Here is an 18,436-nt window from a genome sequence, read left to right on the forward strand (position 1 = left end):
TTCTGCTGTTTCCTCGATTCTTATGTTCTTATGTTTGTTAATTAGGTGGGCTGGTGTAGATTTGTATCATTTAGTATTGCAGTCATACACAATGAAGGCGACACTTGTCACATTACGAGAAAGAGCCGAGAAATTTACACGACATACTGTACAGTATACAGTAAGGTTACTATTGTCAGATGTGTACATAAAAATACTTATGCAAGGTAAGAATATTTTGCCAAGATGATAATCAATACAAATAACCACACCAAAGTGAATCTAAGAGGATTCTAATTAATAAAAGAATAACTCTTGTAACAAAAGAATCGCAATGCATGGGCCATCCAAATACAGACTAAGATGAAAAGAATCAAAGTACAGTACACTGATCTCAAAAAATGCAGAATAACCACAACTCTGTTCCTTTCAATGTGGTTATTCTACGTAGAGTATATCAATTACGGCGTAATTTAAAAATTAAACCATATAAATCATGGTACCGTGAAAATAAGATGAATGTTGACTTGCTATTAAATGTCTAATTCTTTTGTTATTCATCCAAAATTATAAAGAATCTATGGATAAAGAGTGCAAAATTCATAAATTAAAAAAAAGGGCAAAGAAACTTTAAAAGTTGGATGTGCAGTAGCTTGTGTAAACTGAACTAGATGTGCAGCTGAGAAGGGTCTGCCTTTGTTCTGCACAAGGAACCATAGTACAGTACTCTTCTAGGGTTAAGGAAAAAGGGCATCAGAAGAGGAAATTGCTGGATGTACAAATTATAATGTGAAATGCTGCCTAGGACAAACACATGATAATATCCTATGACAACACATGGCCCATACCATAATAAAACCCCAACAAAAGTTAGGTAGCTTAATCTTAGCCGAGATTGAAGAACAAGACTGAAGTCGATCAAATCTATCACTCCGACCAGACTGCAGATGCCTGTGATGTTGTATAAGAGCATGAAGTTCGCTGCACATAGTGAACAGTGACCAACAAAAAGTTGAGGACCACATTCAAGAACCAGAAGGGTTTCAGTGGAGCATGAGAAGGATGGAGATGAAGGAACATCCAACCTAACTTCAGAAACGGTAACGGACATAATAAACACGAGGCACAGAAGCAACCCTGGAGAGTGAGTCAAACACCACCATACTGATGACAGGAGGAAGCCAGAAGACAACATGAGAAAGTCTGCCACCTGCCTTCCATACAGAGTACAGAACTCTGAAAACTGAAAGCCTTTGACAAACAGCACCAGAGAAGAAAGCTTTGAAAATTCCAAAGTGGTAGATGAATCCAGACATACTAATGACTAACTTCGCCACACGTGACGCAAATACTAAATATGGTACACTATCCCTTGCACAGAGACTAAGTCTCAAAAAATATAAAAAATAAAATTAACAGCTTGGCAGAGCTAGTTGAATCCAACTGGATGGACACCAGGCTAAATGTTAGATTTAGTAGAGCTCCTGATGCACCTGTTAGGTAGAATGCTGCCACAAGGCCCTGACAAGACCTGTCAAATGTAAGAGTCCAGCATGGACTATAGGCCCTGGCTCTGATAACAACTAAGTGGCTGTGCTAGGATCTACATTTAATTAATTGTAGTTATAGATCCGTTAAGAATTAAACTTGTGTTTTACTACATAAACCTTTAAATACCCAATATATTAATGATATGTTAACAATCCTTAACTTTATTAGGCGAGATGTATTAGTTTTACGATTTAACCAAAATGTTGCACAAATTAGTGGTCTTCTTAAAAGTACATTACCCATGAGACATTTAAACGCTTTAATCTAGCCACTGCATATTTTGTTCTAATTAAATGGAGGGCGGCCTGGCATGAGGTGGAGGGCAGCCTGGCATGAGGTGGAGGGCAGCCTGGCATGAGGTGGAGGGCAGCCTGGCATGAGGTGGAGGGCAGCCTGGCATGAGGTGGAGGGCAGCCTGGCATGAGGTTTGCATATGACTTTTGGGTGAATCTTATAACTGAGGTGATACATGACAGGATATGATGATATGATCTTTTTAGGATGTTGTTGTAAGTGGCATGATGACCTATGTTAAGGTAACGTGGGCTGAGGAACGATTAGACAGGTGACGCGAGAAGAAGTGGTCTGAGGTAATATGCCTTAGGATGAGTTAGAGTGGTATAAAGTATCGTGGAGTGAGGTGGTTTTGGTCAAGGCAGCTTCAAGTGCAGTGCTTTACGTAAAGCAGGTATGGATGTGGTGCTTTAGAGAGTGGCAGCTTAGAGTGATGGCTTTGGCCAAGACAAGTTTGGTTGTCGTGATCTGTGATAAGCTCTCTTAAATTAGGGTGAGGTGGTTGCGCAGTGGAGCTGTTTGTGCTTATAAAATGAAGGTGGAGACAACACGCACTCACTTACAAAATGCCATTATACTCGGTGTGTCTACAGCAAACACGCAGGAGCAGAGAGGGGGGGAGACATTAGTGACAACCTCGGCCATTAATTGACAACCGGTCAATCATGGCCATTAATACACGGTGGTCACAATTAGTGCCGATTACCGAGACAATATTTCGTTAAACCATCAAATACATTAGCCAAATGCAATGATAATTTGCAAGCAATTTGGCAATATTTGTGGCCGGTATTACTAATGCTAAGTGAACAGAAAATTTGGAGAAACGGTAAATTAAACACTCAAACAATTTGCATTCATGTAAAATTAGCTATACAGGCTACTAATTACTCCTGCAAATTAACTTATAATAATTATTACAAATAATGAGGTCAGATGCAGTCAGGTGGGGTCATAAAGATTAGATTACAAATATTTGAAGTAGAATAAAGTCTAGTTGCAGCCAAGGGAATTAACTGACAGCATGCATACACCTGTTTGGGCTTTTATTGTAAAGTACAGTATGGTACAGTACTGAACAGTATGGTACAGTACTGAACAGTATGGTACAGTACTGAACAGTATGGTACAGTAGTGTACAGTATGGTACAGTATTGTACAGTATGGTACAGTACTGAACAGTATCTACACTGATAACGAAAACTTCAGAATAACATTAGTCTTAACTTGGAATAATGGTAACGAAGCTATATTGAGCATGTTTATATAAACTACCAGGTACCTGTTACTGTATTTCTAAATACTGTATCTGCATAATTAAAGTAGCCTTCAACAAGATATTTTGGCATTTAGGATTGTATATTTTAAATAGTAGCTAATTTAAGTTTTTATTACCTACACCACATTATACACTTTTACGTCAAAAATCTAATTATTTACACCATGCCGCTAACTAATCGTCTTAACGCACACAATTTTATAAACATTCTTCCAGTGACGTATATTCAAGCTATTTTGCTAACAGACAATTATTTGAGAGCAATACCCTAGCCTGTGTAGTGAGTATGGTAATCAGATTCATATCATCCTTTCATCAAAAATATAAAAATAACTAAGTTAATTGAAACAAACAACTCAAATACTGTAAAATAATTGTAAATATTGCAGGTAATAAGTTAATAAAGATATTATATGTACAACTGTGCATTAATTATTTTTAACAGTTTATTAAATTTTATATTTGTTAACAGTTAAATTATGAAGTAAAAGTAAATCATAATTTTGTTTTAGTCAATGAATATAAAGCAAGCTTAAAAAATCTTGAATTCTAAAAACCTGTAATATTACAAAATATGTAAATACTCAGATATCTGGAGAAGCCTCTGAAATATGTTCCTGCAGTTCCCAGTGTTCCTGCTCCAATATGACTAGTATTTGTATTACTTGTACTGAACTTTACTTGAATTTATCTGACCCCTCCAAACAACTAGCCCACCTTCTTGAGGTTATCTTTAGATGATTTCGGGGCTTTAGTGTCCCCGCGGCCCGGTCCTCGACCAGGCCTTCACCCCCAGGAAGCAGCCCGTGACAGCTGACTAACACCCAGGTACCTATTTACTGCTAGGTAACAGGGGCATAGGGTGAAAGACACTCTGCCCATTGTTTCTCGCCGGCGCCTGGGATTGAACCCCGGTCCACAGGATCACAAGTCCAGCGTGCTGTCCGCTCGGCCGACCGGCTCCCCGAGCAGACAGCACGGCTCACATTCAGAATCTCTCTCTCTCCAAACAACTAGCCCCTTGCATACATTCAGAATCTCTCACCAAGCAACCAATACCTTATATAATGTATTTACCTAGTATTAACCATAATGAATTACTGTAACTCTATAGAGATTCTCTAGGGCCACAGACATCCAACCTCACCCTACTAGATTAAACCTTTACAAATTAATTTCTAAATGCATTTGGCAAATAGAATAAACTGAAAAATATAAACTATAAGGACAGAGTGGAAATAGAAGTCTAAGTCTATATAATGAGTAAACAATAAGCATTATATACAGCTATATAAAATATTTTTGGTAATGCAAGGAAACTATTATCAGAGACATGCATGGCTATTGATATTGTTTCAGCTGGTGCAAAAATCTTAGTTTACCTGCATCTTGTACCATTTTCTTAATACTAGTAACAAACATCCTTGAAGAGTATTTCCAATATAACAAGATGTCAGAAAATTTCCCCAAACTTTTGATTTTTGGCCTATCTTGAGATGATTTCGGGGCTTTAGTGTCCCGCGGCCCGGTCCTCGACCAGGCCTCCACACCCAGGAAACAGCCCGTGACAACTGACTAACACCCAGGTACCTATTTACTGCTAGGTAACAGGGGCATAGGGTGAAAGAAACTCTGCCCATTGTTTCTCGCCGGCGCCTGGGATCGAACCCAGGACCACAGGATCACAAGTCCCGCGTGCTGTCCGCTCGGCCGACCGGCTCCCAAGGTTCGGCTCCCGGCCTGAACAGGTATCGGTCACAATCACTGTGTTAATCCACATTTGAAGCTTTTAAATTGCTTAGTGTGTATATATCTGTGCATTTGGATGTGTGTTATACACAGACAAAAATACTTAACATTGCTCAGGGAACTGATGAAGTGGTATGTAAGGGAGAGACCCATGAAATATGAAAAATAATTGAGTGAACAATAGGAAGATAAACGGAAAAGAATCAGGAAATAGCTTCCTTGGAATAATGTATACAAATATAGATGTGAGGTGCTAACAAAGGGGCTGAAGCAGATACACACCATTAACCCTTAAATAGCTCCTGCTAAATCTGATTTATCTCATGTGCTCGAATCACAATGTGTTTTTTCACACTAGTTTGATGAACTATTTTGTGTCATGTGCACCGTGCTGTAGGACTCGGAATTAGCTGACCTATTAAAGGGTTTATCATGAAGAAACTGCATTGACAGACATCATGTTACAGAATATGAACAAATTATGTAACGCAGAGAATAAGTCCCAGTAATGTAGCGGAAAATTAATGATCTAGCCCCCATACACAAAAAGATGATGATAATGTTTGGGTCTTTCCAGGACCCTTATCAAGCCAAAACATCGTCATTTTCCTTAATATTGGCCGCGATAGGGCGGGGAAGTCCTGATTGATACATTTTGCATACAAATTAACAAATCTAAAATTTACTATTTTTTTTATATTTTTTATGCATAGGCAGATATGACATTAGCCACTGTCCAAGGGTTAAATTAATACCGCTCATGTTAATAGACAACCATAGATAATTCCTCATCCTTTTATGCAACATAAAAAAAACACTCCATCTGCAAATGTTTCCAGCAACCAACAATTTATGCACTGTTAATTTCCTCAAGCATACTGATCAGTCTACTCCAACAAAACACAGCTTACCTATCAACGCCTCTTTGGAAGATTGCCGATATTTCCTCGAAGGTCTTGTTCTTTGTCTCTGGAACTTTGTAGTAGGTGAAGACCCAGAAGCACGCTAATAATACACTAAATGGCAAAAATGTGTAGTTCTCAAATGCTTCCTGAAAAATAATACACCATATGCTGTATTATTAACCGATTTCACACATTGCATTCGGTTTGATTCAGATTATGTAGTGATTGACTATAATTTGAATTAAAGATCTCCAGTATGTGAGAATGGAATTCCTATTAAAATTAATGTAAATAAAATAAATGAGCTCCCAATAAATTACTATATAATAATCATACCAATAATATAAAATAAAACTATACAGTATATCACAAATAATCCATCTCACCACTTTTCCTATACATATTACAAAACTTTCAAATGATTTACATTAAATGTTTACTAAAATTAACCTTAGATTTTATCACATTTAGCTTAAATTGACATAAGTTTACTTTTCAAGTCTTATTATGTACTCCCTTACCTGCATTTTAGGAAAACCAATGCCAACAATAAAGTTAGAGAGCCAGTTCACTAAAACAGCAATGGACATGGCAGCTGGCCGAGGGCCCTGGGAGAAGAGCTCAGCCGTAATCATCCAAGGAATACTGCCGGGACCAACAGAGAAGAAGATGACGAAGCAAAGAGTGCTTATCACAGAGATGAAGGTCATCCATGACATCATTTCCTGTAAACAAAAAAATAATAAATTACAACTATGGAAATACAGATGAAAATAATGGAGAGTATTGCATTAGCAATAAAACTAGGAGAAGGCAATGAGTCAGAATAACGTTGCTAAAGTATGTTGACCAGACCACACACTAGAAGGTGAAGGGACGACGACATTTCGGTCCGTCCTGGACCGAATCGACTTGAGAATGGTCCAGGACGGACCGAAACATCGTCGTCCCTTTATCTTCTAGTGTGTGATCTGGTCAACAAAACTAGGAGAAAATTCTAAATGAGGTGGTATTCCTGAGGGAGCTATTCAATCGAGAGACGAGATAATAAGAACAAAAAAGGCGAAAGAATTGTAGTGCTGGTAAAGGAACACCTAAGAGTAAAACAATGAATACTTGATATCCCACAAGATATTGACAATGCCCTGCAGATCCAAAACTCACTTCAAATACACCAGCAGCTTTTATATATCCAAAAAAGAAAAAAGACCATTGTCCACTGCTTGAACTCTTGAGCACACTACTACTTTCCATATATATCACAGCTGAGTAGTGTACTGTCTCTCAGTCCTTCCTTAACTCCTATATGTACACTTATATACAATACTTTCCCCCAGGAGAAAAGGCATTTCTTGAGGTTATCTTGAGATGATTTCGGGGCTTAGTGTCCCCACAGCCCGGTCCTCGACCATGCCTCCACCCCCAGGAAGCAGCCCGTAGCAGCTGTCTAACACCCAGGCATCTATTTACTGCTAGGTGACAGGGGCATCAGGGTGAAAGAAACATTTTGCCCACTTGTCTTCGCCTCCACCAGGGATCGAACCCGGAACCTCAGGACTATGAATCCGAAGTGCTGTCCACCCAGCTGTCAGGCGCCCTTTTTAGTAAAGCACCCATTTACCTATTTATTTATTTCATTTATTTATTTATATACAAGAAGGTACATTGGGGGTTAACAGAACATAGAAATGAAGTTGATTTTATATTCTTGTAAAGTAACTAGCACCCATAGCATTTCGGGCAAGTCCATAAACTAACAGGTAACCTAATCGGTTATGTTGCACATTACCTAATGTTGCACATTACCCAGACACACTATGGTGCGGCAAATGCTTAAACTTCCCTATACTGTATACAGTACAGTACTAATAACAGGTAAGGTGACCATATCCCTCCTGCTAAAGAAGACTTGTCTAGATGAAAGTTTACATAAATTTACCTGAGAGCCCCTAATACTAGTTGCCTCGATGAGGACAGGAATTTGGTGGCTTGTCAAAGGTCCCCCATTTGCCCTGATGATCTTTTCAATCTGTATTTTAAAACCTAGCGGTTATGGCATTTATGACTTCAGCAGGAAGACCGTTCCACAGGTTTACAATCATATGGGTCATCTGTTTAAACATCATAAACATTTGTTTTCTGTCCTACATTGGGGCTAGTTGAGCTTGAACCCGTTGCTCCTTGTTCGTATTACAACTGACCTTTTGAAGTGTCGGGATCTACATCGTCCAATTTGTTTAGTATTTTGAAGGTTTCTATGAGATCCGCCCTGTCATGCCTAGTCTGCAGTGTTGTTAGCCCAGTGGCTCTCAATCGTTCCTGATACGAGAGATGACTAAGCTCTGGTATGATTTTTGTTGCCCAGTGTTGCACCTTCTCCAGAGCAGGTATATCTTTCTGAAGATGAGGTCTCCATGACTGGATGCAATAATCCATGTGGGATTATTGCATCCCACCCTCACATTTATTGCATATTGGGGATGCAATAAATGTGGGGATGCACCAGAGACTTGTACAATTGAATGATTACTTTCTCTTCCTTGAAGATAAAGTTACTCTTGATTACTCTGAAGGTTTGGTTCCCTTATAAAGTTGTGTGGTTATACGTGAATTTACCTGAGAGCCACTAACACTCCAGTGGCCTCGAAGAAGACAGGAAGCCAGCGGCTTCTCAAAGGTCTCCCCATTCGTCCTGATGATTTTTTCCAGATTTTAAAGATTGGATTTTAAAGTTCAGCAGAGTTTTGGCATTTACAGCTTCAGTGGGTAAGTGGTTCCATGGGTTTATAACCGAACCCAGTGGGTGAAAAATCATCTTCAGTTCTCAGTCCTACATTGTGACTTATTAAGCTTCAAACCATTGCTCTTTGTTTGTTTTGATGACCTTTTGAAGAAATTGTCTGGATAAACCATTCCTCAAATGTTCAGTATTTTAAAAGTTTCGATGAGATCTGCCCTGTCATGTCCGGTTTGCAGTGTTAGTTCTGTGGCCATCAATCGTTTCTGGTATGAGAGTTAACTTGGTTCTGAAATGATTTTGGCTGCCTGTTGTTGCACTTTCTCCAAACCCGCTATGTCTTTCTGAACATGACGTCTATACAATACAATACAATACAATACAATTTTATTTAGGTAAGGTACATACATACAATAAATATTTACAAGGATTGTTTGACTTATAGGTAGAGCTAGTACATACAATGCCTAAAGCCACTATTACGCAAAGCGTTTCGGGCATGATAAACTTAAATGACAAGCTTAATACTAATTGAGCATAATGAGTAGAATGAAAACAAGAAATGAAAACATAGATGAAAAAGCAGCACAAATACAATTATGTCGACAAACAGCGCTCTTTAAAGAAAAAAACAGACATTGGTTGACAATAGAAGGGTAAGGTAGGTTACAGGGAATTTATTAGGTATAGCTTCACATTTAACTTAAACTGGTTGAGAGAGGTACAGTCTTTAACATGGTTGGGAAGGTCATTCCACATGCTCTATGCTTGGATACAATAACCCAATAATCCCAGTGTTTTTCATGTCGAGAACAGGAAATTTGTCCTTGGGCCAACAACTGACTGCTCAGAGGATGCAACTCAATATTTGCCTAGCTTTCAAGTACCTGTTTCCTGCTAGGTGAACAGAGACATCAGATATAAGGAAATGTGCCCAAATTTCTAATCATGACAACTGTACTAAACAATAGTCATTATTAACTATACAGGTTAAAATAAAACCAAGTAAATTAAAAGTGGGGTCTAACTATACAACACTCCAAAGCACAGTGTCCTTGACATACCTTGATAAGGAGACTAATGGTGATGAAGATTGAGAAGATAAACATTCCTCCAAGACCATAGAGGTGAAGTGTTCGTCGGCCAGCACGGTCCATGAGTGGAATCGATACCAAGGTCATGATGACCATAACTGACCCCACACCTAGGGTTGCATATTTTGACTGCCACTCCTCCAGACCCGCAGCAGTGAACAGTGATGTAGAGTAGTACAGCACCTGGGGCATTACCAATTTGGCTATTTGTAATTAAACTGAACCAAGATATTACAAAAAATTTATATTAATGAATTGGGAAAAGTATAATTAGGACACAACAGGATAAGACTCAAGAGAAGACTATTATGTAAAGAGTTGAGGCACAGATCAGATGCTCCAGAAATATTGGTCTTCATATTCATGAAAGATAATAATAGTGACTTTAAATAGATTCATATAGTCCAAAAAAGTTTCTACATCTTTAATATTAGTGGTAGTGGCTTAGTTATTATGAAAGGGACAAGCGGGGGTACTGTACTTGAATTTTAGGGGTGGTATTCTTTATCACTTTTATACAGTATTAAATTAAAGTTATTTGAATATATTCAAATATTTGTCTGTTGTTCCCAGCATTATCAATATATATATTTATATATATATATCAAACTATGACTGCCTTATCAAATTAGGGTAAATCATCAAAAGATGCACAATACACTCCTCAAATAAGAAGCATTTAGGCCTATATGATGAAATTTAAAAAAAAATAAATAAAATGAACATTCCAGAGGTTAATAAAAACCAAAAACAAAAGTTGAATGCAATATACAGTCACATACATTAAGGGAATTTGCTATCAAACACTCAATTCAATGTCAAACATTGGGAAGGTTCATGCCCCAGTGTTGGTAACAGAGAAAAATGGCACTGTAAACACTAGCAGATTTAAAAAATTCAAAGTCTATCATCTTTACTGTTGCTTGAAATATATATATATATGACTTTGATTGATCTGCGGCACATGTTCAGCCTGCATGATATGCTGTTGAAATGATAAAAGAGCCTGGCAAACTGAGGATAACACACTTGAAATAGAGTTCATTTAAAGCACTCTCAGATAGCAAGCAGTGTAGCATGGCTTCACCCATCAAGCTAGCAGTTTCTGAGCTATAATAAGCATACAGTTAAAAAGTACAACAAATCAAAATGAGCCAATCCATCATTGTAATAATAATATTGAAGCGCTTAATCTTATAGCGGAGTCTTCAGTGAGAGAATGGTAAACTGTTCACATGAGGTATCATATGAAGTAATGATAAATATACCGACGGCTGTTTTGCCGAGCTATGTTTCTTGTTAATTAGAAAATATTATAAAGTAAGAAGTTCGGAAAAACTCATCCCAATCTTTATGAAAGAGAATTGATATTAACGTACAGTAATTGTTTGTATCGGCATTTACTATAAAAACAAAAATAAAATTCAGAACTTTACCATCGGCTGTTGAACTAAAATTTGTGGATAATTATAATATTGGCGCTCATCATAGCATCATCCAGCAGAATAATAAAGTTGGTTAGTCTTGCTACTTGTACACCTGTTCTTTAACTCTCAAACTGCCCACCTATTTTAAAGTCTTATAGCCAGATGTGCATGGAAAAAAAAAAAGTATTGAAAGCCCATAATGATCAACCACATACGGTAATCTACACACACGAAGAAATTACAAATACTGCTTTCTTATTCACTTGCTAGGGTTCTGAAATTTTTTAATGAACTTTTACAATGAGAACAATTTTGCTAGGGCATTCAAGTTCAAGTATGTTTATTGAGATAAGCAAGAAATACATCTCAAAGGGATAGAGTAGCTTAGGCTATTTCTACCCCCCCTGCAAGGGCATTTGTTGTTAGCTAGAGCTTTACAATGATTAAAACATAGCTTTAAAACTATTATGACAGCTTTACAACAGCTATACAAAATCTATGTTGTGTTCCACTGGCTAAGACTTGGCTTCAAAATAGAACTTGTAGCACTAATAATTTTGCACAACTAGAATACAATTAAAGCTAGATTATTTTTCTGCTAACTGAAATGCTGAGCATCTACAGTACAGCTTGAAAATTACTTTCCACCCACTAGAATTGACCTTTAAAGTAACTTAAGAGTTTTCCCCTCTAAAAATATACTTTGCCAACAGCTAGAATATGCATGTAACTTTACAGAACTATCAATATACAGTAGCCGTATACAAATTTGAATATAACTTTACGAGAACTAGATTATACGCTGCTTTAGCAGAGAGAGAGGTTTACGTGAATGCCATTAATAGAGATGCCTCTCCCTCCCAATTGTTATTTACTGACAAAGCAATTCTTACCAAACGTTATTCACTGAATAATGAGAGTAGTGGCTAGCAATCACAGCGACAGGCAACACCAGTACCCCATCAAAGCAATCATAAAAACTAAATATACTAAGCAACCTTAATGTTTAGGTCCATACTGTACTATAGTGGGCAAAATGCATTTTTTCCCTGTATGCATAATATTCGTTTTCACTTTCAACTGCCTTTTATTAAAAAATATTGCTATTGCTACTATTATCATCATTTTATACAAAACTACAGTATAAGGACTGGGGGGAAAATTTTAGTATAGGGTTTAACCACTGCACTGCGCAAAGCACCTTTAGGCGCTCAGAGATTTGTGCTTTTTGTTTTTTAATTTGGCTATATTTTAATGTTTTTTAATGTTTTCATTACTATTTGTGTTTTGAAATGGAAATAGTTGACTTTGGAAACATTTTGACATTAAATTTACCTGAACATTTGTAAAAATAACAAAAATATGTCCTTGACAATTGCACCAAGACGTTTTTGCCGAAAATAGGTGAGCAGTGCAAGGGTTAAAATACAGAGGATACTGTATTCTGGAAACAAAATCAAACACAGAAGCAAGATAACTAACTCGGAAAGTTTACTTGTGATTGTATCAGAAAAACGCAAATTAAAAGACTATCTCTGAATATTCGTGAAAACTAACCGATTATAAAAAAAAAAAATATAATGTGTATACTACTACTGGCTATGCAACTTTCTGAACTGACAGACACCACAATAATTTTGAGAAATAACCATCAGGAGTTGTATATAATTTTTAGCAATTTCACATCATATACTGAAATGCAATTTGTATTGAATTAAAATCCAAGTACTTCTGTTGCATCTATTGTTTACTAAACATTATCATGATCTTTAACTAAATGTGTCCGACAGTGATTTGATCTATTATGATAAATATCAAATAATTCTTGAAACAATTATGAAAGAGTAGGCCTACACAAGTTACTAATAACATTTGCTATGCAAAAAAAAAAGAAAAAAGAAAAATTAACACACATTAGATACAATACAGTCTCACACATGCTTTAACAACAGTGTGTGTTGTAGGTGTGTAAAACAAGGCGGTTCAAGTGAGTCAACATTTAAATTGGCTAGAATTATTTCTTGCAATTCCAAAACTCATCATTATTCTAAGATTTCCTTTTATTGAGGTAATGTTGATTTTCACGACTATGTTTTGAATGACATACGAACTGTTATAAGCTGCCCTTTTTTTCAGAATTGTAGCTCCAATCAATCCATCCTAAAAAGTAAGAGGCACTGTATAAACCTATCAATCAATGGTGCAGTTATTCAATAGATATGTATTCTTGTCCTGGTATTGAAATTTAGATTTTGAAATTCACATTATTGTTACACACTCATTAAGAATGTATATTCTTTATTACATTTATAGTAATTTAATAAATGTAATTATGTGAATTGGATATACTGTACTGTACATAACAGGCTGCAGAAAATGACATTGTACATTAACTATTGTCTTCCATGTATTAAGAAGGGGTGCATGTAGGCCATTCACAAGTAATTCAATGTACATTAACACAGATGGTGGTACAGTCAATTGGACCAATTAGGTGGTGTCAAAATCACAGCAAATTTATGCCTATACTTCCATATTACCCAAAATTGACAGTATTATATGACAGAAAATAGCCATATAATAACTTCAGCATTAAATTGGTTTACTATTCTTCAAATTTAAAGTCAAACACGAAATTCGTTATATATAAAATACCTGTCGTTGCATAGTATTTTTAAGTTTTTGTTACATTCTGAAGGAGGAGGAGCAGCAGCAGGCGAACCCCTCTGCCACTCACACACATATATCTCTGAGCTAAGGCACAATCCCTGTACAGTATACTTAGGCAAGTGAGTTTAACATTGCGTGGCCAAACCCTGCAAAAAGAATCTTGATATTAAATTATATGTGCAGCAGCTACCCATTTCTAAGATGTTGAGGTACATAGTGCATAAAAAATATATGGAAATTAATGATCTTTTGTTCCCAATGCATGTAGAGCTTCGAGGAAAATTATACATTTGACTAACCTCTAAGCCAAGATAAAAAATATATAGGTAGGCTACTGTATTGTAATTATCAATTAAGAACTTTACTTTCCTGCACAACCAAATTACTAAAGTTACATACTTTGAAGGCGATGAGTCACAATAACGTGGCTAAAGTATGTTGATTAGACCACACACAAGAAGGTGAAGGGACGACGACGTTTCGGTCCGTCCTGGACCATTCTCAAGTTGATTGAGAATGATCAAGTCGATTCAATCGACTTGAGAATAGTCCAGGACGGACCGAAACGTCGTCGTCCCTTCACCTTCTAGTGTGTGGTCTGGTCTACATACTTTGAACTTTGATTTAAGGTTTCATAACACTTTTGCTGTGGCAACTTATAGAACCTATTGTTCCTGCAAGGGTAGAACTTTACCAAAAAATTTGTCATTGCTGTAAATACAGTACAGTAATAGAAAAGGTGGCCCAAGAAACTCGATACCAGGCTATGTGTTCCCTAGACGTAGAATATCATCAATGCAATCAATAAGCCGATGTAATAACTTTTTCATACTGTATATACTTTTTTTAAATTTTGGCTATGATTTTTTTGTTTATTTCCTTACATTTCAATAAGATATGATTTCTATAAACTGTAAAGTGGAAAAAAATTCAATAGTAAAATAAGAAACTCTTCTCCATTGTTATTTTATACATTTCTTAAGGCATATGCACACACTCTATATATATATATATATATATATATATATATATATATATATATATATATATATATATATATATATATATATATATATATATATATATGCACACTATACTGTATATAAAATACAGAATCGTGTAATGAAATTTTAAATAATATATATATATATAGAGTAGAATATACAGTATATATGTTGTACCTAGAAGCCAGAACGCACTTCTCGGCCTACTATGCAAGGCCTGATTTGCCTAATAGGCCGAGTGATTTTCTTTATTTTCAAACAATTTTTTCCAAATAGTTTATTTGAATTATTATTTTAAATTAAGACCATAATTTATTGACTTAGCTGTGTTAGTTTAGGTTAGGTAAGATAGGTTAGGTTAGGTAGGGTTGGTTAGATTCGGTCATATATCTTCGTTAGTTTTAACTCAAATTTAAACAAATTAACTTATACATAATGAAATGTATAGCTATCATTTCATAAGAAAAAAGTTGGAAAAATATATAAATTCAGGAAAACTTGGCTTATTAGGCAAATCGGGCCTTGCATAGTAGGCCAAATATGACATTCTGGCTACTAGGTACAACATACATACATATATATATATATATATGTCGTACCTAGTAGCCAGAACTCACTTCTCAGCCTACTATGCATGGCCCGATTTGCCTAATAAGCCAAGTTTTCCTCAATATATTTTCTCTAAATTTTTTCTTATGGAATCATAAAGCTACCCATTTCATTATGTATGAGGTCAATTTTTTTTCATTGGAGTTAAAATTAACGTAGATATATGACCGAACCTAACCAACCCTACCTAACCTAACCTAACCTATCTCTATAGGTTAGGTTGGGTTATGTAGCCGAAAAAGTTAGGTTAGGTTAGGTTAGGTAGGTTAGGTAGTCGAAAAACAATTAATTCATAAAAACTTGGCTTATTAGGCAAATCGGGCCTTGCATAGTAGGCTGAGAAGTGAGTTCTGGCTACTAAGTACGACATATATATATATATATATATATATATATATGTCGTACCTAATAGCCAGAACGCACTTCTCAGCCTACTATTCAAGGCCCGATTTGCCTTATAAGCCAAGTTTTCATGAATTAATGTTTTTTCGTCTACCTAACCTACCTAACCTAACCTAACCTAGCTTTTTTTGGCTACCTAACCTAACCTTACCTATAAATATAGGTTAGGTTAGGTTAGGTAGGGTTGGTTAGGTTCGGTCATATATCTACGTTAATTTTAACTCCAATAAAAAAAAATTGACCTCATACATAGAGAAAAGGGTTGCTTTATCATTTCATAAGAAAACAATTATAGTAAATATATTAATTCAGGAAAACTTGGCTTATTAGGCAAATCGGGCCTTGAATAGTAGGCTGAGAAGTGAGTTCTGGCTACTAGGTACGACATATATATATATATATATATATATATATATATATATATATATATATTAGTAATTATTAGAGCATTCAATGGTAAATGAATCTTGAACAAGATGATGTGTATACACAAAAGCTATCACCAAGCTTGTATATATCACCTAATATGTTTAGTTATACATACACATATACTGTACATACACACACACACATCCATATAAGCAGTTTCAAAGCATCATATGATAAACATTATAAGGAAAATGGGGCATCACAAAATTAGCTCTCATCCTGTACATATTAACTATCAATTACAATGTATATACATGTATACAACCACCTGTCAGTACTGTAGTTTCAAAGCGTCATATGACAAGAGTGCTGGGAAGACGGGACACCGTGAGCATAGCTCTCACCCTGTAACTAGTAGGCATCCATCAGTCTCGGGAGACTATGGAGTTGCGCTCTGGTTGTCGGTCTGGAGAGGCCTCCAGGGCGGGTGTATGTAATTACATCCTATAACTACACTTGGGTAATTACACACACTGATAAATGCCACAATGTTATGTGGAATAAGGAAAAAAAAAGATGTAGGGGTGTGGTTTGGATAATAGTAAACTGTGCCAGGTCACATCAAATCTCCAGTGAGATGCTCTACCTTAAGCTTGTCAATTTCAGATTTGATTTTTAAATTCCTTCATAGAGAAATACTATAGAAACAGTTCATTACATTTGTGCGACAGAAATTAAAAGATGCAGCAGGTGTGTCGTGTCCATCTTTCAACAAGCAGATCAATTACAAAAAGTCCAACGAAATGGTATTAAATGGGTTCCAGACCAAAAACACAAGAGCTATGATGAGGGGTTGTAGGCATTAAGTATACCAAAGCTAGTAGACAAAAGGAAGAGAGACAATATAAATACCATATACAAAATTGTGACAGGAATGCCAATGATGACAAGGATAAATTTTTTATACCTGCAACTTGAGAACAAGAGGCCAAAGATTGAAGCAAACAAATAAAGGTGCCAAAAATGTACATAAATTCTCATTTGCGAACAGAATTGTGGACAGTTGGAACATATTAAATGAGAGGGTGATGGATGCAAAAACCATCAAATGCATTAAAATGCCATATGACAAAAATATAGGAAGACAGTACACCACAAACATAGCTGTCAACCAGTAACTACTTAGGTAATTACACTTAGGTAACTGCACACACGCACATACACTATGTACAAAACATAACATACCTTAATTATACAGAAAAAATCGTAGAAATAGGTGTGAGGTGTGAGTGTAGTGTTTGAGGGGAGGCACTAGCAGATTTTGAACTACCGCACGTCACATTTTCTTCTGACACGACAAACAGCTTCAGCTTCTGGCTCCAAACTTCTGTTTTCACTTCCAACTCATCTGGGTGACCATTATAGGATATGTGAACTTTTTTCTTGATACCTAGACTGGATTTGTTTTATTGATTTTTTATATTTTTTTTAGGGAAAATAAGCCTGTTGGGCATCCACTGGCACTGTTCGCAAACAATGTTTGAATAAATGTGCAGTAAATATTGTGCCAATTTTCTAACACTTTGTACACTAGAATTTAACGATAACATTGTTATACACTTCTGTATGAGCATCTATTACACGTGGAGATGTATTTTCCCGATATGCCTTGTACCAAAATTTGTGGTATTTTAATTTGTTGACTGATCTATAAACCAATACACAATAAATTACCGATTCTGAAACATCTGTTCAGCAATTTTGATTTTATGAGAAATGAGTGATGTTTTGAGGTCTTGATGGACTGATTATTACAGTACTGCATGTATTTGTTATTTAGATATTGAACCACATAGTGGAACTGTTCAGGTTATTCAGCACCATGTTTTTCACAGAGGATGCTCCACCAATCACTTTGCATCCAAGTTCTCGATAGCTGGCGCTCAAACAACAGATCGAGACACATACAGTACGCAACTAACTTGGCTAGCCACAAGCCACTTCATGAACTACATGTTTATTAACATATTGTATAAAAATGTCTAACATCCTGGTTTTTTGATACCTAATGGAAAGAGTCAAAGTGAATGACCAAATGAGTAGCTTGATGTACATATGCAGGCGATGAGTCACAATAACGTGGCTAAAGTATGTTGACCAGACCACACACTAGAAGGTGAAGGGACGACGACGTTTTGGTCCGTCCTGGACCATTCTCAAGTCGATTCTCAAGTCAATCAACTTGAGAATGGTCCAGGATGGACCAAAACGTCGTCGTCCTTTCGCCTTCTAGTGTGTGGTCTGGTCAACATTAGCTTGATGTAATTACTCGAGACCAATCAAATAACTTGAAGTTATGTGCTTGTA

At 36.3% G+C, this 18,436-nt stretch overlaps 1 protein-coding gene across 27 annotated transcripts in view; it reads right to left on the reverse strand.

Annotated features, from left to right (window-relative positions):
- Glut1 (Glucose transporter 1) overlaps positions 1–18,436 on the reverse strand; it is a 384,143-nt gene that overhangs the window by 91,300 nt on the left and 274,407 nt on the right. For 12 of the 27 annotated variants that reach the window (XR_011223422.1, XM_069307821.1, XM_069307823.1 and 9 more), the window contains 4 exons: positions 9,559–9,771; positions 6,279–6,482; positions 5,764–5,903; positions 2,388–2,411 (listed from right to left, as the gene is read on the reverse strand). Coding sequence is in view for 22 of the 27 variants with exons in the window: in XM_069307821.1 (XP_069163922.1) it covers positions 2,388–2,411; positions 5,764–5,903; positions 6,279–6,482; positions 9,559–9,771 (581 nt within the window). In the remaining 5 variants the exon portion in view is untranslated. Of the gene's footprint in view, positions 1–2,387; positions 2,412–5,762; positions 5,904–6,278; positions 6,483–9,558; positions 9,772–18,436 lie in introns of all 27 variants that reach the window. The other 15 variants (XR_011223425.1, XR_011223421.1, XR_011223423.1 and 12 more) reach the window with 2 other exon arrangements.

Source organism: Procambarus clarkii, chromosome 61, assembly GCF_040958095.1.
Source record: "Procambarus clarkii isolate CNS0578487 chromosome 61, FALCON_Pclarkii_2.0, whole genome shotgun sequence".
NCBI classification, from domain to species: Eukaryota; Metazoa; Arthropoda; class Malacostraca; order Decapoda; family Cambaridae; genus Procambarus; species Procambarus clarkii.